This window comes from Canis lupus, chromosome 23 (genome assembly GCF_048164855.1).
Source record: "Canis lupus baileyi chromosome 23, mCanLup2.hap1, whole genome shotgun sequence".
NCBI lineage: Eukaryota > Metazoa > Chordata > Mammalia > Carnivora > Canidae > Canis > Canis lupus.
In genome coordinates, this window is record NC_132860.1 from 30,055,182 (window position 1) to 30,075,549 (window position 20,368).

General features: G+C 56.1%; 1 protein-coding gene across 6 annotated transcripts in view; it reads left to right on the top strand.

The window, feature by feature from the left end:
• Positions 1-3,554: 3,554 nt before the first annotated feature.
• CAPN5 (calpain 5) overlaps positions 3,555-20,368 on the top strand; it is a 52,371-nt gene continuing 35,557 nt past the window's right edge. Inside the window, exons 1-2 of one of the 6 annotated variants that reach the window (XM_072794736.1) lie at positions 3,555-3,681; positions 20,084-20,307. In XM_072794736.1, coding sequence (XP_072650837.1) covers positions 20,143-20,307 — 165 coding nt within the window. In that variant the 5' untranslated portion in view covers positions 3,555-3,681; positions 20,084-20,142. The other 5 variants (XM_072794739.1, XM_072794735.1, XM_072794737.1 and 2 more) reach the window with 5 other exon arrangements.

Genomic DNA, 20,368 nt, shown 5'->3' on the forward strand with positions numbered 1-20,368 from the left:
CTTTTGTTGACTGTAACATATGGATCTATTTGTTTCCTTTTCCTAATGGTTACCCAGGACCATTTATGACAAGGTCCATCTTTAGTATGTAACAAAGATGCATCTCAAATCACTGGGGTAATGATGTATTGGGGTCTTTTTCTAAATTTTTTAGCCTCTTGCAATCTGTCTATTCACCCACCAGTACCACCCATTTTTAATTACAGAAGCTTTTATTGTTTTAATGTCGGTAAACATTTTTGTTAAAAAGCTCTACGTCCAGTGTGGGGCTTGAACTCAAAATCCCAAGATCAAGAGTCCAAATGAGCCACTCAGGTGCCCTGACATTTTTAATATCTAGTAAACCCTCACAGTTTTTCTTTTCCAGTAGTTTCTTACTTGCATGTTTGTTTTTCATATGCTCTTCGGCATCAACTCATCTATCTTCATTAAATAGCTTGCCGTTATTTTTAATAGGCATATTTTTAATTTGCATCGAAGTTGCCAATTCACATAAGGAGAACTAACATCTTTATACTGTTGACTCATCCTATCTAAGAGCAGGGTATGTCTTTTCAATCATTCTTCCTTAGTGTCTTTCAAGAATGTTTCCATTTTTCCTTATGTAGGTTTTATACATTTCTAATTAAATTTGATCCTAAGCATTTAATCTTTTCTGTTGTGATATATCATAGATAGGGTTTTCTCTACCCTTATGTCCTCAGTTTATTATTTGTATATATAAGGTCTATCAAATTTTATATTTTAATCCTGCTACTTTACTGAACTCTTTTACTATTTGAATTAGTTTTATCATTGATTCTCTGTGGTTTTTCAGGTGTAACATTATGTCATCTGCAAATAGAGATAGTTTTATTTCTTCTTATTGTCAGACCTCCAATTGATTTCTCTTGCCTAAATAGCACTAGCTAATACCTGTGTGGGATAGTGGTGGAGCAAGTGGCCATTCTTGCCTGGTTCCTGATCTTCATGGAAATATTTCCAGTGTTTCTTGATTAAATAAGATGCTGGCTTTAGGACTACATTTTATTATTTGACAAAGTATCCCTCACTTCCTATTTCACTGAGTATTTTTATCATGAAGGGGGTTTGAATGTTCTAAAGACTTTCTTGGCATCCATAAAGAATATTATACGGTTTTCCTCTTAAATTCATTAATATGGCACATGCTTATCATGGGTTCACTTATATCCCCCAAAGATGTTGAAGTCTAATCCCCCAGTACCTCAGAATGTAACCTTACATGGAAATAGGGTTTTGAAAGAGGTGATCAAGAAATGAGGTCATTAAGGTCACTAATGAGGTCACTAATCCAAAAAGACTGGTGTCTTTATCAAAAGGGGAATTTTTAACACAGAGATGTTTACACACAAAGAGAGAACACATGTGAACATAAAAATACAGATCAAAGTGTTGTGTCTACTAGCCAAGAAATGCCAAAGATTGCCCGCCAACCACCAGAAGCAAGGAAGGAGGCACAGAACAGATTCTCCCTCACAGAAGGACTCAACCCAAATGACACCTAACCTTGGATTTCTAGGCTCTGGAACTGTGAGACAATAGATTTCTGTTGTTTAAGCTGCCCAGTTTGGGGTACTTTGTTATGGCAGCCCTAGCAAACCAATGCTATTAATGGATTCTCTAATGTTAAACCAACCTTGTATTCCTGGAATAAATGTCACTTGGTTCTGGCTGGTTCCTAATAATATCCAGGATGCTAGCAAAGTATAGGCAACCTGTCAGAGAGGCCTGGAATTCCCAGCAACTGAAAGGTAATCTTGTCCTCTGTGTCTGCTGAAGTCCACTGTGACCCTCTCGTTTCCTGCACTCTCAGGAGACTGCTGTTAGCCACCACTCCCAACCTGAAAGTTCTGAATGTCTGACTCATCTCTCTCCCTACAATCCTTGGCCTATAATCCATCCTACAGCCCCCCTGGCTAGATTGGAGTAGGGGAATTGGCTGACACGGTTATTTGAATATCCACCCCCACCCCCCCACACACACAGAGCCACTCCTCAAGCCGAGGGGCTTCCTTTAGGTTTCTCAAACAATAGCTAGCCAATTAGATCTGCTGAGATTTGAAAGAAATTATTATTGTTGTAAGAGTTTCACCTGGGAAACCTTGTAACACAGAGATAAGGTAACACACAGTCCAGATAAGGGTGTTCTGGACTGGGACAGAGAAGATTCTGTGTCCAGCCTCTGGTATGGAGCCTGCAGAACTATGGAGAGGGAAGTGGGTCAGCTTTGGGTGACAAAGGACTCTTCCAAGAGGAGTCGAAAGAGCTGCCCCATGGAGGGAATGAGGTCCCAGTTATAGGGGGATGCAAGCAGAGATTGGTTAGCCAGTCAACAGGTCTACAGAGGTGGCTTTTCCCTGGAGGAGAGAAGAGGAGGAGGTGGAGGAGAAGAGCACAAGAGTGGAGTCAGACAGGGTAGGTGTGGATCCTAGTTCTGCCATTTCCTACCTGTGTGGCTGGGGCATCTCCCTGAGGCTCATTTCTGTCATCTGCAAAATGGGCCTAATGAGGGCTCCTGCAGAGGAGGCAGGCCCAGTGATGGCACCGTTCGATGACTCAGTTTATGAAGACTGAGTACCACCAGAGCATCATTGGGGCCGCACCCCTTCCTCAAGCTTGCTGGGAGACCGGGTTCTTCCTGGCTTGTCTGCAGACCATGCTCGACTGCCCCCTCAACAAGAGCAGGGCTGTGCTTCCCCTCACCCCCAACCAGGATGGGTGCCCTGGACCGGCCACTGTCTCTCTCTAGGCCTCTTTCCTCATCGGTCAGAGAAGGCAGAAACTGCCAGGGATGGGCTCAGAGTGGGCCCTTGCAATTCTGACCTTCTGGAATGCCTGGGCTTCTAACTAGCCATGTCTCTGCTTCTCAGGACCCAGCGTCTTCACAAAAAGTTGGTCTGGATGAGCGTAACATCACCTAAACTGTGCTGAGCACTTACTCTGAGCCAGGGAGCCACTCCAGGGGCTTTACAGGGATGGCCCATGAAATTCCCACAACTCTGTGATATGAAGGCTACTCCACTGATTTTATAGGGAGATGACTGAAGCAGAGAGGTTAGGTGGCTTGCCCAGGGTCACACTGCTGATGTGACAGCCCAGGCAGCGAGTCCAGAGTTCATGCTTGGAATCACCACCGCCTGACACTCTTCTTGTGGTCCCCACACTCTGAAAACAAAAGGGGGACCCAACATCCACTGTTTTTGCAGGCCGAGGCAACAGATATGACCCCACACCCTATATGATGGGGCCGTCTTCCGCCTAACGACTGGCCTTTACCTAATCCTCACACATTTCTGCCCAAAGCCCAGTGTACAGACAGGAAAAGGGATAGAGGACTGGCCTGGATCACTCAGCCAGTAACCGGCAGACTGAGCACCCCGGTCACCAAGTATGACCGTCATCCCCGCGCTTGACCCTCAACCTCACGGGGAGGCCGAGACCCCACCGCCAGCTCTAAGAGGCCGGGAGAGAGTTCAGAGCCAGGAAAGAAGCACAAACAACAGGGTGGGAACGCTCGGGAGGGGGGGTGTGGCGTCGAGTGCTGCGGTGGGGGTGGGGCCTGGCGATGGAGGCGCCGGCGCTGGAGGCCCGAGGAGCAGCACTTGCCTCCCCGAGAGGGAAGGAAGAGCCTTCAGACGGCCGCAGAGCAGCTCCAGCGAGGTTTGGGGGGGGGGGGGGCGGCCTCGCGAGGAGCACGGCAGGCTGCAGCCAGGGTACGGGCCGAGCCGTGGGGTACTGGGGTACGGGTGAAGGAGTCAGGCACAGGGGCAGTTTGGGAACATTGTTCTGTGGGAGGCCGGTCACGGATGCACATTTGAAAGTCTTCCTAGGCTGGATCGGGACTGGGGGTGGGGGACGGACGGGGGGTGGGGAGGTGGCGCTGGAGCTTGCCTCCGGGGTGTAACATCTGGGGAGCCTGGGACCGAGACTGCGAGGTGGTGGTGGCCCCGAGTCGGGGTGCCCGAGAGGTTAATGCGGTGATTAACCGAGACTGAGAACCCGGTGAGTGGGCCGAGTTTCTCCATCTGCAAAGTGGGCTGGCACAGGCCTGGGGTGCCCAGACCGGGGAGGCAGGTCTCCCCGGAGCCCCTGCTGTGCCGGGGTTGGTCACCCACAAGCCTCCTCAACCTTGCTCCAGAAACACGCCCCTCCTGCGGCAGCCCCGTTACACACGCGCGAAGGCTCAGTCCGAGCCTGGGGCCGGCTGTCAGGGCCTCTGCGCGAGCCTCCCGGGGCTCTCGGTTCCCCATCCTCGTCCTGAACCTTGGCGGAGGGGAAGGCACAGGGCTCGCCTCAAGTCCTCTTTCCCCGGTCCCGTTTCGGCCTTGCACGGCTCGCCCCGCAGGATGCATGGCCACGGCTCGGCGGCCTGCGCGCCTTCCGGGGCCGGCACACGACCTCGGGCAGACCTGGGCTCGGGCCTGGCGGGGCGCGGAGGGCTCCCCGAGATACTCCGGGGCGCACGGGGCGAGACTGGGAGGGAGGGAGGGCGGGGCCCGATGGAGCGGGGGCGGGGCCGAGCCGCGCTGGCCCCAGGCCCCGGCCACCCCGGGCGGGAGCTCGGCGGCCACCTCCCTGCGGGCTCGCCCCGCGGCTCCGCGCCAGTTCGCCTGCGCAGCGGTGCCGGCCGCCCGCCCCGCTGCAGACCACGCCTCTGTCCCCAAGTGGGCGGAGGCCGCGGGGCGGGGCGGGGCGGGCGCAGCCCCGGAGTCCGAGCGCGAGCCCCCAGCCCCGGGCCAGCCGCAGCCGATCCCGGCCCGAGCCCGAGGCCGGCAGCTCGGGGTGCGGTGCCCGCGCGGTGCCCCGCGCCCCAGCCGGGCAGGTAGGAGGCGCTGCGCGGAGGGAGGCGTGTGCGAGCGCGCGTTCGCGTGTGTCGGAGGTGCGTGTGCGGGCGCAGCGCGGGCCGGTGCGTGCCCGCGGAGACGAATCGGTGCGCGGGGGCGCACCCCCAGGCGGGGGAGGAAGGAGGTGAGCGCGGGCCTGGAGGCCCGAGGCGGGGGCGGGGAGAGGCTCCGACGGTCCGCCCCCCCCCCCCCCGCCCCGCGGCCCGGGGCGTCTTCCACCTCCCCTGGGGTGGGCGCTCCGGAGCCTGATTCTTAGTCCCGACGCGCTGAGGTTTAACCCCCGGGACCCGACTGTCCCTTCTCTACCTCCGTTCCCCTTTCCTGGTCTCTGCTCAGCCCTCTGCCATCCGCTCGGTTCCACCTCCCCACCTGGATGTGCCCCCGGCCTCCCCCGCCCCGGAAGCTTGGGGAAGGGGCAGGGCCAAGGCCAGGCCGATTCCCTCGCCGACCCTCCACCCAGGTTGGATAGGGGCCTTTTTTTGGGCTGCTGAGCTTGGGTGTGTCAGAGGGGGCCGGGGAGATCTGGGAGAGAATGGATCTTGGGCTTCTCTGCCTCCAGCCCTCAGAGCTGGGGACCTGGGGACACCTGCCTGGGGTCCAGAGGTGAAGTAGAACAGAAGATCATGAAGAGGTGCCAAGTCTGCCCAGGTTTCATTTCATGTAGTGGGATTGAGCCCCTCCCAGCCCTCCCTGGGGTGAAGAGGGTGGGGCAGAGGGCTAAGTGAGCTCCCGCGTCTCTCAGGGCTGCTGAGCTAGAATTTGAACCTGGGTTTGGCTCTCAAGTCAGAATCTTCTTCCTGTAGCAGCGTTGGAGAGCAAAGTGTTGAGGTCAGCTATTCCTAATATTCTAGGGAGGGAAAAATCTGGGTGGACTTCCTGGAAGAGAGGGGTTTGTGGGTAGGGCTCAGCCAACCCAGAGTGTGAGGCCTCCTGGGGAAAGCACTGTGTTCTCTTGCAAGGATTAAGACCTTTCAGCATCTTTGGGACTGGTCCCTGCTCCGGTCCCCAGAGCCCTGGGGTAGGGGTGGGGAGGCCTGACTGCTTTTCTTGGCTGAGGGTACTGGGCAGGGTGGGGTGGACCCAGCTGCGACTGCCTCAGGCCAGGCCAGAGCTGGGTGCCAGGACAATGAGGTGGGGTCATTGCCCCAGGAACTTCCCTTCTGACTGGTGAGGAGGCAGTTGGGGCCACAGATAAGCCCCTGCGCATGCGCCTAGTGCTGGAGCCCAGGGCAGAGACCTGCCTGGGCGCTGGGGGAGATTTCCCTGCAGATACACCAGTGCTGGGTCTCAGAGGGTGAAAAGTTCGCCAAGCAGAGGAGAAGGGGCAGGGCAGGGCAGGTCTAGGGAAAAGGCGTGGAGGTGCGAAGTGGAATGGTAGCCCTGTGGGGAGGGGGCGCATCAGATGGTCAGATGTGCATCTGACAAGTGCCATCCATCTTTGGCTCTGTGTTCACTGGGTTACTGTGGAGGCCAGTGAGGAGGAGGCCGCAGCCGGGAGAGGCGCTCTCCCCTCTCCCCTGCCTCTCCTCCGCCCAACCCCCCCTCCCTAGGTTTGGTACAGGGAGGAGCACCTGATAGAGATTCCAGAGCAGGGGTGGTGTGCATGGCAAAAGGGTTGCACCGAGACCTCTTTCAGAGGGACCCCGTACAGAGGGAGAGTAGGTCGAGGAGCCCTTTCTGAGATGGGGCCACCACTGGGGGAAGGCAATGAGATGGACAGTTGGCTGTGGGAGGACTGTGGGGCAACATCCAGGACACTGCTTCCAGGCCTTCTGGCTGCTTCTGCCCTCACCGCAGTCTCTCGGGACAGCCCTGAAGCCCTGGTCCCCGAACAGCAAGCAGGTGCCCTCTCCTACCTGCAGGGCCTGTCCTTGTATCCAGGCTTCTTCTCTGAGACTGGCTCTGCCCTTGACTGTGCCCAAGGATAGATCCTGCCTAATGACAGGGACTCGGGGGCCGACCACGTTTAAGGTAGATCGTGTCACCGAAAGGGCTATACTAAGTGCATGGTGTTTGATAGCCATTATAATTAATGGTACAGCTGATCCTTGAACAACGTGGGTTCGAACTGCACGGGTCCACTTGTACGTGGATTTTTTTTACAGGACGATACCGTAAATGTATTTTCTCTTCCTTATGGTTTTCTTAATAATACTATCTTTTTTCTAGCTGAGTTTATTGTAAGATTGCAGTATATAATACATACAGCGAACAAAATATGTGTTAATCAACCGCTTATGTTATTGGTAAGGCTTCCGGTTAACAGTGGGCTCTTAGTAAGGTTTTGCGGGGAGTCAAAAGTTATATGTAGATTTATTTTTTTATTATTTTTTATTATATTATTTTATTTTAAAGATTTTATTTATTTACTCATGAGAGACACAGAGAGAGAGAGAGAGACATAGGCAGAGGGAGAAGCAGGCTCCATGCAGGGAGCCTGATGTGGGACTCGATTCCAGGACCCTGGGATCATGACCTGAGCCAAAGGCAGATGCTCAACCACTGAGCAACCCAGGCTGTCCTCCTCAAGTGCTCTGAGTGCCCTTAGGGTCCTTTCTTCCAGCCCTCAAGCCCTGCCTAGAGACCTCTTCTGCCCCTTCCTGCCTTGCCCTTGGTGCTCAGAACAAACAGTTCTTGGCTGGCAGTGGTCCCCCAGGCCTCACCTTTAAGGACCGCCCCCCACCCCAGTTTTGTAGCGTCTCCTCCCTGGGGTGAGGATGAGACCCTGGGATGGCATTTGGCTGGGCCAGGCTGCCGACTTCCTTGGCCTCAGGGCCTACTTTTCCCTGCTCACTGAAGGCAAAATGGGTTCAGTCCCTTTGAGATTTTAATCCAGGCTGTTGTAGGAAGGCAGCCCTCATGCTCCAACACAGGAAGCTAATGGAATGTGAGCCTTTGCTTGCCGCAGCTGACTGAGCTACTCTTCCCCATTCTGCTTGTTCAGAGATGTTTGCTAGGGACCCCAACTTTCTCGGGGCTCTGGGGTGTGAGAGCGCTGGTGGTTGAGGCTGTGGTGGCCTGTGGTTTTCTGCCTCAGTGGGGTCTGTGGTCTTGAAACCAGAGCAGACAAAGCCCATCCATTGGTACTCAGCTAACCTTCCCTGGGCGGGGGTGGGGGGTGGGGGGGTGGTCAGGGGGTGGCTACAGGGCCTTGCGTCCTGGGGGACCAAATGCAGAGAGCCCGCTGACCTGATCTGCCTGCTGCTGCCCAGCCAGCCCCTACCCCAGTGCCGCCTGCTGCTGGGTGACTTAGGCCAGTTGGGGTGAGGTCGATCCTGAGTGGCTTGTGACCAGTAGCAGGAACTAAGACACCGAAGTTTGGGGTGACTTTGTTTTACATTGAAGTGATTCAGGGTGTCATAACTTCTTCCTCGCTTGCTTGCTCACTCATTCACTCCCTTGAGCAGGAGAGAGGTGCAAGGCCACACACGTGCCTGCCCATGAGCTTCTCCAGGGTTAGCGTTCGTTTTCTCTTGCTGCAGTAACAACGAATGCAAACTTAATGGCTGAAAACACCACCATCTTATTCTCTGACAGTTTGGAGGTCAAAAGTCTGAACTGAGTCTTAATGGGACTAAGATGGTATTCGCAGGGTGGTTCCTTTTGGAGGCTCCAGGAGAGGCTGTTCCTCGTCTCTTCCAGTTTCTGATGGCTGCTGGCATTCTTGTGACCTCAGGACCCCAATCTCTCTCCTTCCGTTGCCCTGTTGCATTGTCCTCTTCTAGGCTCATATCTCCCTCTGCCTCCCTTTTATTCATTTAAGATATTATCTATTTATTTGAGAGATGGCGAGAGAGGGAGAAGCAGGCTCCCTGCTCAGCAGGGAGCCTGATGTGGGGCTCCATCCCAAGACCTTGAGATCATGATCTGAGCTGAAGGCAGACACTCAACTGACTGAACCACCCAGGTGCCCTCTGCCTCCCTTCTATAAGGACACCTGTGATCACATTTAGGGCCCGTCTGGATGATCCAGGATAATCTCCACAACTTGAGACCCTTAAATACATATGTGAAGTCTCTTGCTGTAAAAGGTAACATTCTCAGGTTCCAGGGATTAGGACATTGACATTTGGCAAGGGGCATTATTCTGCCTGCCATAGGGACCAATTGCGGTGTCACTGCAGGCCATTCTGAAAGATCTCCTTCCCAGGTGCCCATTGGCCACTGGCTTCCACCATGTGGCCACGCTCAGCATCTGTCTCTCCCCAGCCTAGGAGCTTTTGTGTGCAGAGCCTGGGGTTATGGCACCTCTGGCCCTAGAGCCCAGCCTGAGACCATAGTAGCCAGAGCTCAAGGATATTTGGAATGTGCTGGCATGCCCCCACAGGTTGCCCCAGTGACCAGATCCCATCCTGCACCCAGCAGTAGGTTAGGCCTTTCAGAGAGGTGCACAGCTCATTGCAGACATTCATTCAACAAACCCAGTGCTGTGCATGGTCACTTGATCCCCACCATCATCCTATGAGGGCTGGGTCCTGGTGGGAGCCCCATGTTGCAGATGAGCATGGTAAGGCCAGTGAGGCTAAGTCCTGCCTCGAGCAGAGGTGTGAGGAGAGCTCGGCCAATAGAGCAGAAGACCTTGGTTTTACAGACGAGAACTCTGAGGCACAAGGAGGTCAACTGTCTCCCCATATGAGGATGAGGATGAGGACCTGGACGGGATGTGCTGAGGCTCTACTTCGTCCCCAGGGCACTGGAGACTGCCATGGGTGGGAACATGACCTGGTGCAGAGCAGTGCACCGATGCTGCAGGTGCTGCTTACTCCCTCTGCCTGGAGAGGCCGTTGCCATCTGAGGAGGCGATGTGGGCCTCCTACTGCCCCCAGGAGACCCCCAGTCAGAGAGCCTCTGGCCTGCGTGCTGCGGACCCTGCCTTAGTGTGGGTCACTGTATCCTCCGTACAGCCAAGGCCATGCCATACAGGCCCTGCTTCTCTCTCGGTGGCTGTTTCTACGCTCTGGCCTGTGTGCCTGCGCCCTGGCCTCCACTCCGCCTTGCCGTGAGCCATGCAGGAGCCCGCCTCAGACCCCGGCACTCTCCCCAGGACTCAGCCTGGCTTTCAGGACTATCATAACCCGGTCTGGCAATGTTTCTATGCTGGTCCCTTCTTCCCTGCACCCCATCCTCCAGCCTTACCTAAGTGGTTTCTTTTTCCTAGGGTGTTCCATCTTCCTCCTAACCTTCCATTTATACCTCTTGAAATCCCAGCCCCCCACTTTGAGATCCTACTTTGATGCCTCCTCCTCCACGAGCCTTTCATGCCCTGTCTGAAGGAATCAGTGCCCTTTTGGAGCAGATCTCTCGGCTTGGTACTGGGGGCACTGTGTCTCCTCCACCAGGCTGACCTCCTGGGTGGAACTCTGCCTGACGCATCTGCCCCTTGACCAGGCACAGGGCAGGTGTGGGGGCAGGTTGGAAGGGAAACACCCACTGAGCCGAACTCCCAAGGGCTGATGAGCAGGTCACTGTCTTTGTTTGAGGGAGGGATGGAGGGCCTGGTGGAGCGGGACTCTGACATGACATAGGCCCGGGGCTCGGTCTGGAATGCATCCCTTTCCTCTCTGAGCCCCTTGACGTCATCTGCAGTGAAAATAGCACAGCTCATTTGTGAGGCTGAGCAGGAGCTTGAGCTAGGATTGAATGTCCGCTTCCCTGTCTGAGAAATGGGTATCATTTCAGCAGGTTTCCAGCTTGGGCCTTGAGGGGCACGTGGTGCTAGAAGCATAGCCAGCCTGTTCAGGAAGCAGGAAAAGGGGCTGTCCCAGTGACAATCCAACAGATTGAAAAAGGCAAGGGGTGTCCCCTTCCCAGCCATTCAACCTACAGGCCAGAGAGGGCAGGGTCACATGGCACAGGGGAGTCAAGGGGGCTTCAATTACCTGATCAAGTCTCGTTTTGTCAGGTGGTTTCCCTTGTGGGGAGTGGGTAGTGCCTATGAGCTGCAGCTCCGAGTGTTACCCCCACCCACCCAGGGAGGACAGGAAGCAGCCCCTGTGGGTGGCGCTCAGCTGCACCTGCCCCTCTTTCCAGCACATTCTCCGCAGGTTGTGGTTCGGGACTGGGAGCTCCAAGGTAGGGTGACAGCTGCCCTGGTCTCTCAGGATGCAGGACTTTCAGTGCACAGACCAGGGGGACTAGCTGCTTGCGTGCCTGGAGCCCATCCCCTGCCCAGGGGCTGCCGCCTCCAGGAGTGTGGCTTCTTCTCGTTCCTGCTGTCAGCCCAGCAGGTCCCAGGCTGCAGGGTCCCAGGAACCCCCCTTGTGGAGGGTTCCCCTTTCAGGTCTGCCTGCTTACTGAGATTCCCTGTGGAGGGACCCACGGCCCAGTGAGGACCAGCTGCGGGCAGAGGCCTGGGGACTCAGCCAGGACCACACAGAGAGCCAGCCTCAAAGCTAGCTTTTCCCTCAAAGGCACTGCTCGGGGTTCATCAGCACCCCGGGCCCAGAGAGAGACCCTGTGCCCCAAGTGTGCCCGGCCCTGCCCTCCAGACCCCCCAGTCTGCGAGCAGTGGGTGACGTGGTTGGGTTTATGTGTTCGAGAGATCACTGCAGCTGGGTGGGGACTGGATCGGACACGGACACGGTCGGGGGAGGGGAGTGGAGAAGAAAGACAGGATTGCCCAGCCCTGGTGCCAGGCCGCCTGGCGTTGCTGGAGTGACTCACTGCGCCCGGCCCCCGGCCCTGCTGCTGGAGCGGGAGTGTGAACCCGAGCGTGAACCCGAGCGTGAAGCGGTGGCCCAGCTCCCCTCCACACGGACTCCCTCCCCGCCCCACCACGCTTTCCTCAGCACCTAGTACACGCAGGAGGCCAAAATATAGCCCCTGGAGCACAGAGATAGACTCCTTGAGCTTGCTGGTGATGCGGGAGCTCGGAGCTAGAGGACAGTGGGGCGGGCTGTGGGATGAGGGGGACGCATACATCGACAAACCCAAAACCATGCAGGGACGCCTGGGTGGCTCAGTGGTTGAGTGTCTGCCTTCGGCTCAGGTCGTGATCCCAGGTCCCGGGATCGAGTCCTACATCGGCTCCCTGCAGGGAGCCTGCTTCTCCCTCTGCCTGTGCCTCTGCCTCTCTCTGTGTGTCTTTCATGAATAAATACATAAAATCTTTAAAAACAAAACCATGCAGGCAATCAGGTGGTCACCAAAGCCTGGGGCTCTCCCGTTCAGCCCCTCCCCGGCATCTGGCCTGGCCTGGTCCTCGGCCACAGACCCTTTTCTCAGCATCTGCCCCTAGGTCTCACCCCTCCGCCACACCTGGGCTACCCTCTGCCCTGGTAGGAGCCCCAGCCTGGCAGCCTGGCATCCCAGCCTGGCAGAGCTGGTCCTGCCAGCTTTCCCCGCCCCCGGCTCCACACCCGGGCCTTCCAGCTGTTCCTCGGTGCTCTCCTGCCTTCCCTCCATCTGGAGTGCGTCCTGGCTGCTCTCCCCCTGCGCCCCCTGCGGCTCTGGCCTAGCCTTCAAGCCTTGCTCTGGTTCCATCTTGAAGAGACACCACCGTTCTTCCTGTTGCTATAAGCCAGCCTGCAATGTGCCTTCCTCCGGGGAGCACTGACTGCTGAGTGCCTGGCTTCGTTCATCGTTTGTGTCATGTCTGTCTGTGCCTCCCTTGCGACAGCCGTGAGGATCTGACCCTCGTTGTCAGCTCAGGGCCAGCCCAGAATGGGTGTCAGCGAAGATCTGCATGTTGGCATTGTCTGTGTCCCCGAAATTATGAGATGCAGCTGATCGGCCCATCCTTGACTTTGTGGCTGGCAAAGGGGAGGGGGCCCTGTGGCTTGGAGTGGGCTGTAGCGGGAGGTCGAGGAGGGGAGATGGGGGGGCTTTGGTTGCTGGGCCATGGGTGTGGGGCATCACTGGCTGCTTCGGCTGGCACCGGATGGAGCCCCTCTGCTGGGCCTGTGCTGCATCATGGACACCCACTGTGGCGTGTGGGGAATCAGCTCAGAGGAGGGACCCCCAGCAGGCCTTCCTGTGGGCTCCCTTTAACCCCCACAACTGGCTGCTCACCAAGAGGAGTTGAGTCTCCCTCTCAAGGAGCTCAAGGACCTGCTTGCTTTCCATTTACACGTGAGTCTGTCATTTCGAGTCCTGTGGCCTGCCTTCTGGTTCTTCTGCTCCAGTCTTATACTTTGCTAGTGCATTCTCCATGTGGCAGCCAGCTGGGTCTCACGTCGCTCACCTGCTCAGCACCCTTCTCACTTCTCCATCACCCAGAAGGGACCCCGGTCTCTCGCTGGTGTTCCAGGACCCCTACTGGGCTCTGATGAGCCTCACCTATGACCTCTTTCCCACCACCCCCTGCCACCCTGGGTTAGCCCAGCTCCTCGCCCTGAGCTCCATGCCTGCGGTCGAGATTGTCTTTTGGGGTCCCCAGCTGGTACCCCCTTCTCAGATAGGAAACCCTGGAGGTGTGTGCCTGGTTGGGGTACCCTTCCCTTGTGGGACCCTCTCTTGGGTTGGAGCACTCCTGGTGTCAAAACCACAGTGCCCTGAAAGGAAGAGGAGGAGGCTTGCAGAAGGGCACACAGCCCGTGTGTAATGAGGCCAGGCCAGGCCCCAGCCCGGGGCTCCTTCCCTGCTCCCCACCCTAGGTTGTCCCACCCTGGTGCCAGGCAGAACCCTCCAGGGCTGTACTGTCCAGCTTGATGGGGGCCCAGGACTGGCAGGATCGGGGGCACTAGCTTCAGCCAGCCCTTCTGCCCAGGGCACTGCACTGGCTTTTCTGTCTAACATTTTATTAAAGCATAACTGCCCCGTGGAACAGTGCATAAATCACAGGCACACAGCCCAGTGACCGCACCCTGGCAGCCACCACCCAGATCAAGAAGTGGTATTAGCAGATCCTGGAAGGCCCCTCGGGGCCCTTGCAGTCACTGCCCCAAACATAACCACTCTCTTGTCTCTTGTTTTTTTTTTTTTCTTTTTTTTTTTTTCCTGTCTCTTGTTTACCATAGATGGGTTAGGCCTGCTTTTCAATTTTATATAAACGGGATTGCTGTATGGCTTCTCTTGCAGATGGTTACGCTTGGGAACTCCACCTGTGGCGTTGCATGGATCAATAATTTGCTCATTTTCATTGCTGGATACTATTCCATCGCAACACCGTATTTATCCTCTTTTGTTGATGGACATTGGAGTTTTTCCTGATTTTCAGCTATACAAACACTACAGCGATAAACGTTCTTGTATGTGTTTTCTGGTGTATACGTGCATATGTTTCTATGCAGTATATACTTAGGAGTAGAATTGCTGAATGATGCATTTGTTCAGATTTAATAGGTATGTCAAATGTTTTCGCAAAGTGATTGTACCAATTCATAGTTCTACCCCTGGTGTAGAGGAGCTGTAGGAGTGTGTGTGTGTGTGTGTGTGTGTGTGGTGGTGGTTTTCACTGTAGCCATTCTGGTGGGGGCTATAGTGGTATCTCATCAGGGTTTTATTTTATCATTTTATTTTTTTAAGTAGGCTCCATGCCCGTGTGGGGTGTGAACTCAGGACCCTGAGATTAAGGGTCACGTGCTCTACCTGCTGAGCCAGCCAGGTGCCCTTCTCCCTGTGGTTTTAATTTGCATTTCTTTGACGAATAGTGAATTCAAGGGCTTTTTTTCTTCTTCATTGGCCATTTGGACATGCTCTTTTTCTTATGTTTTCTTTAAAAAAACGTTATCATTTTCCCTTTTGGTTAGATTTGCAATCTATGTTGAATAGTTTTTTGTGTATAGGGGTCAAGACAAATGTTTCCGTATGGATAAACCGGTCAACCCAGCACCATTCAAGGAAAAGACTGTCTTTCCCCCAGTGCACTGTGGCATCATGTTGTCCACCTGGTGGCCTTTTTTCTGGACTTTCTCTCCTGTTCTATTCTGTTTCACTGGTCTGTTTGTCTCCCCTGTGCTAGTACCACACTGTTTAAATTATTAGAGCTTTAAGATGGGTCTCGTTAACTGCCAGTGTGACCCACTCGGGTCCTGGAGGGCTGTCCGCCTCCTTCCTCACCTGCAGTCTGCCCCCCGGGGCTCTGTATGGCAGAGGCCCCGCCTACACCACTGGGAACATCATTGCTTTCTTTAAATCAACTTTCTTTTTCCTTAATATTTCTTAAAGGAAACCGTGCATCTACTAAACAGAAAGTCAGCATTACTCTCCACAAGGCAGCTGATAGAATCTTAAAAATAAAGTAAAAACAGCCCAAAAGTCCATTCTCCGCCAGGTGCTGATGTGCTGGACATGAGGCCTCCTTCTCCTTTGTCAGGTGGGTGGGCAGGGGCCGTGAGGAATAGAAGACCCTCTAGACCGAACCGAGGTCCCCTTTGGGAAAGTCCTCGAGAAAGAACTGGATGGGTAGAGGCTTTCTTACTGACACATTGGAGTACCCCCCTAAGGGATCACGCTGTTGTTCCGGGGCCCTGCTTTGGGAAGCCCCGGTGTGATACAGAGTCTAGAAGCTTGGGATCCAGCCAAGAGGCTGCAGAATTAGGACTCGTACCTCAAAGCTCTCATCTATAAAATGGGACTAAACGTCTCTCTCCTGTTCCTCCCTGGGTGTGGTGGCTGCAGCATCCAGGGAAGGCTCAGTGGTGCCAGCCCCCTCCTGCAGTTGGGTCAGTGTGACCTGCTGCAAGATGAGCCCTTACCCCACCCTGTGCACAGCTGGGCAGTCCACACCACCTCCCGCAGGCCCAGGGAACAGCAGACTAGGCCACGGCCTCCTGGAAGTGGGTACACAGCATTTCCAAGGTGAGGACAGAGAGTCTTGTAGGGCAGGCCTGGGGCAGATGCCACTTTCTTTCCCTGTCACCTGAGAAGCTACAACCAGGTGGCTGACAGCCACTCAGAGTGGTTAACAGCTCACTTGAGGACACACAGCATTAAGTGGTGTGGTCAGGGCTCAAGCTCTGGTCTGACTCACCTGCCAGATAACTGGTTGCTCTGAGCTTCCTGGTGAGCACTCTCAGGCCCTTGTTCTGAGCCAGGTCAGCAATCCCCTGCTCAGTCTGCAGGCCCCACTGTGCCAGGCTGGGTCTGAATTACCTTGCACTTTCCTGCCTCTGAGACTTTACTGGAGCTGTTCCCTCTGTCTGGAATGGCCTTTCTCTCAAGAACAGCTGGCTTCTGGGACCAGGCCTTTATGGAGGCCTCCTTGCATCCCTCTTGCTGGAGTCTCAGAAATGACATATTCTATGCTGCCTTGTGTCTTTTGGCCACACCAGACCATGGAGTTCCTTGGGGACGGGAACCCAGAATTGTCGTTACCCTCCTGGCAGGGGTGTGGAAACATGACAGGTGGACCCCCGACAGCAGTCCTGACCTCCCTCAGAAGCACAGTGCGTTCAAGTATACACTTTTTTTTTTTTTTCGGATTTTTAAATTTATTTATTCATGAGAGACATAGAGAGGCAGAGACACAGGCAGGGGGAGAAGCAGGCTCCATGCAAGGAGCCCGATTTGGGACTCAAACTCGGGAATCTGGGATATGCCCTGAGCCAAAGGCAGGCACTCAACCGCTGAGCCACCCAGGCGTCCCTGTTCAAGTATACAGAACGCGGTTCCATGTGGCAGTGTCTCCTTTGATCCTCCCAGAGACCCTGGCATGTTAGCTCTTTCTTTCCAGACAAGGACCATGTAGACCAGAGAGGTGATATGGTCTCTCCAGGGTCACACAGCTTAGGAGGACATCGGGAACTAAAGCCAACACATCAAGAGCTGGAGAAGGGCCGGCTGCTATGGAGAAAGCCTGGGCAGGAGCTGTGATGCCCCCTGGGACAGCAGGGGTATGGGCACCCACTGGCACCCAGCCAGCAGGAGTGGTGGTGGGGAGGCCTGGAGGCCTGGTCCGCAGGAATGGGCAGGCCCTGCCTTCAGGGGCCCTGAGAGCTGGTGTGGCTCTGGGCTCTGACACAAAAAAGCTGATCCCTTTGGTGGTCCCTGCCACTCTTTGAGTCTGTCTCCCATCCAGGAAGGGACTCCAACCTCACCTGCGTTGGCTCTTTCAACACAGATTTACTTCTGCCCCAGTGTTGGACCCTGGGGCCACAGAAAGGAGCTGGAGGGGGCTGGCCAGGTCCTACGTGGGTGGGGCACGATGTAATGGGTATCATCACAGGGTTCCAGGACTGGAGGGGGCAGGGGCAGGTGGGAGGGAGTCCTTGGGCTGAGCTTCGAAGGGTGACCAGGAGTTCTCCGGGAATGCATGCACTTGTGGAAGGAACAGTGTGTGCGGAGGCCCTGAGTAAACAGCTGTAGGGAACTGCCAGGGGCTCTTAGCACCAGACCTTGGCAGGGAGAATGATGGGGGTGGGGTGAGCTCGGCAGGGGCCCAGGGAGGAGGCCGGCTGAAAGACTAGGAAGCTCAGACTTTCCTGTTAATACCCGCTCACTTGCAGTGCACCCTGAAGACGTTCAGAAACAGGAAGCGCCAAGCACGGTGCTCCAAGCTCAGGCCCAGAGAGAAGAGCCCCCGGGTTTGGAAGCTGGGCTCCTGACTCCTGGTTTAACCACGGCCTTAAGTGGTGATGCCTGCAGCTACTGGGAGAGGGCAAAGCTCAGAGGCTCTTGGCTCTGTGACCCCAGTGGGTGGAGTGGGAGGTGACCCTGGGGCCCTGGAAAGTGAGAGGGCAGTGCAGAGGTGCAGTGTGTACAAAGGCCCGGGCTGGAAGAGCCTGGCCTCAGTAGGCCAGGCAGCCTTGCTGGCAGGGGTGCAGCTGGAGAGGTGGCCAAGCTGGGGCAGACCTTCAGCCAGCCCTGGGTCCAGCCATGCTTTCCTGTCTCTGTCCCCACGTCCCTTCTGTCCTCCTGAGAGCAGAGCCTCTGGAGCGTTCACGGGGTGTGGCCGGGAGGGCTGCGAGAACCCTCCTTCTCCCCTGGTCTGGGTGTGCAGCCTCGGCCAGCGTGCTGCCCCTCCCTGGGCCCTCTGCGCTCTGGACAGGGAATTGCTAGGGCTGATTTCTGGGATCCTGCTTTCAGCTTCTTTGATATAATTCCTGCAGCTTTAATTGCTTCCTGAGCAGGCCCTCCCGGAAACTGTGATGCTAATGAATCTCCCTGGGGGGCTGTGTGCCAGAAGCCAGGGGCTGGCTTTCCAGGCTCTCCTCTTCTCTTTCGATCAGGCCTCCGAAGACTGGAAGGATGGGGGAGAGGGGCTGGGTTCTGGGCCTTCCTGACAGAGGGAGATGGCCAGAGAGGTTAAGTGGTTGGGCTGAGGTCACACAGCAGCAGAGCAGACCCAATGTGGATGTGGGGCAGAAGGTGAAATGACCGTGTGTCCTGGGCAGGCAGGGACCGTGAGTCCTCCCTGCTCTTCCTGCTGCCCATGTGGATTCCAAACTCATCACCCTCCTCACCTCCTGCCCTCCCTGCTTCTCACTTCTGTTGAATCCCTCATCTTTTCCTTCCCATGAATCTGGACCAGTCAGGGTGTGTGGCATTAGCCACAGGGTCACCGGGCCAAGGTGGAGGCACCAAAGGATGTGTGTTCAATCCTAGACTCTGCCATGGGACGTGGACAAGCCTCCCTTCACTGAGCTTCAGTTTTCTCTTCCAAAAAATGGAAACAATGAAAGACTTACCCAGGGCCTTTTGCAAATCCTGTACACGAACTTCTTGCCGGCTGCTTTGCACACGGCAGGCGCCAGAGGGATGGAGCTTCTCTTGGTAATGAGAGGTGGCCTGTCTCCTCTTCTCCTTCCGCTCCCTCTGGCCTGCTAAGCAGTCTTCTCAACCTTTGGTTCATTATAACGGCGCCTTCCAGTTATTAAAGCAACAGCATTCCCATTGTGGAGCTGAGAAAATGGGGACTCAAGAAAATGGGTGAGTCACTTGTTCAGGGCCACACAGCAGGTGAAAGGTGCATTTGGGACTGGCACCCACATCAGTCTTGCTCTCGGACTTGTGTTCGCCCCAAAGGCTGGCCTGCCTTGCCTTGGGGTCCCTCAGGTGGGCTGAGAAGTCAAGGCCTGTGGCCTGGTGGGCAGGCCCAGGGTGAGCTGACCCAGGGAGTGTGGAACTCCGCCAGCACCCAGATGAGGTCTCAGATACGGCGGCCGTGGGTCCAGATGCATGGCCATCTGAGCATGAGTCAGGGCGTCTCCTGTGTCAGGCCCTGCCAGCTGCTGCTCCCCACCCACCCCCTCCTCCCAAGGGCTTCCTGGCCCTCTCGGTCCAGGTCCAGCCGGGCCCAGCCTGAGTCCCTGTGTTTGGTTAGCACAGGGCTACAAGCACAAGGGGGGCGCTGCAGAGGGGCCGCTCCTTCCGTGTTGGGCTCTATCGGGCTGCATGCTCTCGAGGGACGAACCAAGTGGACCCCGCTCTCTGGGGCTTCTGATCTGATGGTGCTTTACAGCCCCGCTTCCTGGGACAGGAATCCAAGGGCGGTGTGGAGGGAGAGGAGGAGTTCACTTTGGGACTGGGACCCTCACAGGGGTGGGCGGGTCAGGGGCCCAGAAAAGAGGTCCAGGCTGAATACGGGGAGATGGGGTCATCTGGGCAGGGAAGGCGAGCAGAAGGGAGGGAGAGAGGGGTCAGGGATGGGAGATGAGAGTGTTCAGGAGTGAAACTCCGTGAAGTCTGGGAAGCCATCAGGGAGAGTCCTTTGCGGTGAGAGATGGGGAGGCCACCGAGTGAGGGATGGGGGGGGGGCTCGGGGGAGGTTAGGTCACTAGGATTAAGGAGCCATGAGGAAATGTTCATTCCAGAAACGCAGTGAAGCAGGCGGTGCTTGGGGGTGAGGCTTGGAATGAATGTGAACGATGGCCAAAGGGGGGCGCCCTCCACACGGGGCTGAAATGTGCTTTCCGATTAAGTGGGGGGAGTTGGAGGAGAGAAGCCTGGACGCGCGTGGCACCAGCCAGGGAGCTGCCGAGTGGGCTGCGAGTCCGACCCAGCGCTAGGGGGTCTCGGGAGGGCTGGTGACGAAGGACGGGGTGGGCGGGTGCGGCCAGGCAGCCCTGAGCGCCTGTGGTTGAGCCCTTGGCCTCTTGGCCTGCGGGCTGGCATCGCCTCCGAGCATCAGAAATGAGAGAGTTCGGGGCGCAAAGTCAGGTCAGTTGGTTCCCGTCCTTGCCGTGCATGGAGCAGCCGCGCCTCTGAGCCTCAATTCCTGGCCTGGGGACAGGGTGAGGGTGACCACTTCACAGGGCTGCCGGGCAGGGGCACCCATGAGGCACCTGGCTCAGTAGGCCGCAGTAAGTGATGATCTTCTCACCTTCCTGTCCCCCCAGGTGCCCCAGGAGCCACCTGCGTCCCCGCCTAGCCCTCCCCTGCGGGGGCAGCCGCCACCATGTTCTCGTGTGTGAAGGCCTACGAGGACCAGAACTACTCCGCCCTGAAGCGGGCCTGTCTGCGCCGGAAGGTGCTCTTCGAGGATCCCAACTTCCCGGCCACCGATGACTCGCTGTACTATAAGGGCACCCCGGGGCCCACTGTCCGGTGGAAGCGGCCCAAGGTCAGTGTCTGGTCACAAGGGGAGCTGAGGCGAGCAGGTCCAGACCCACTCACTCTGCAGG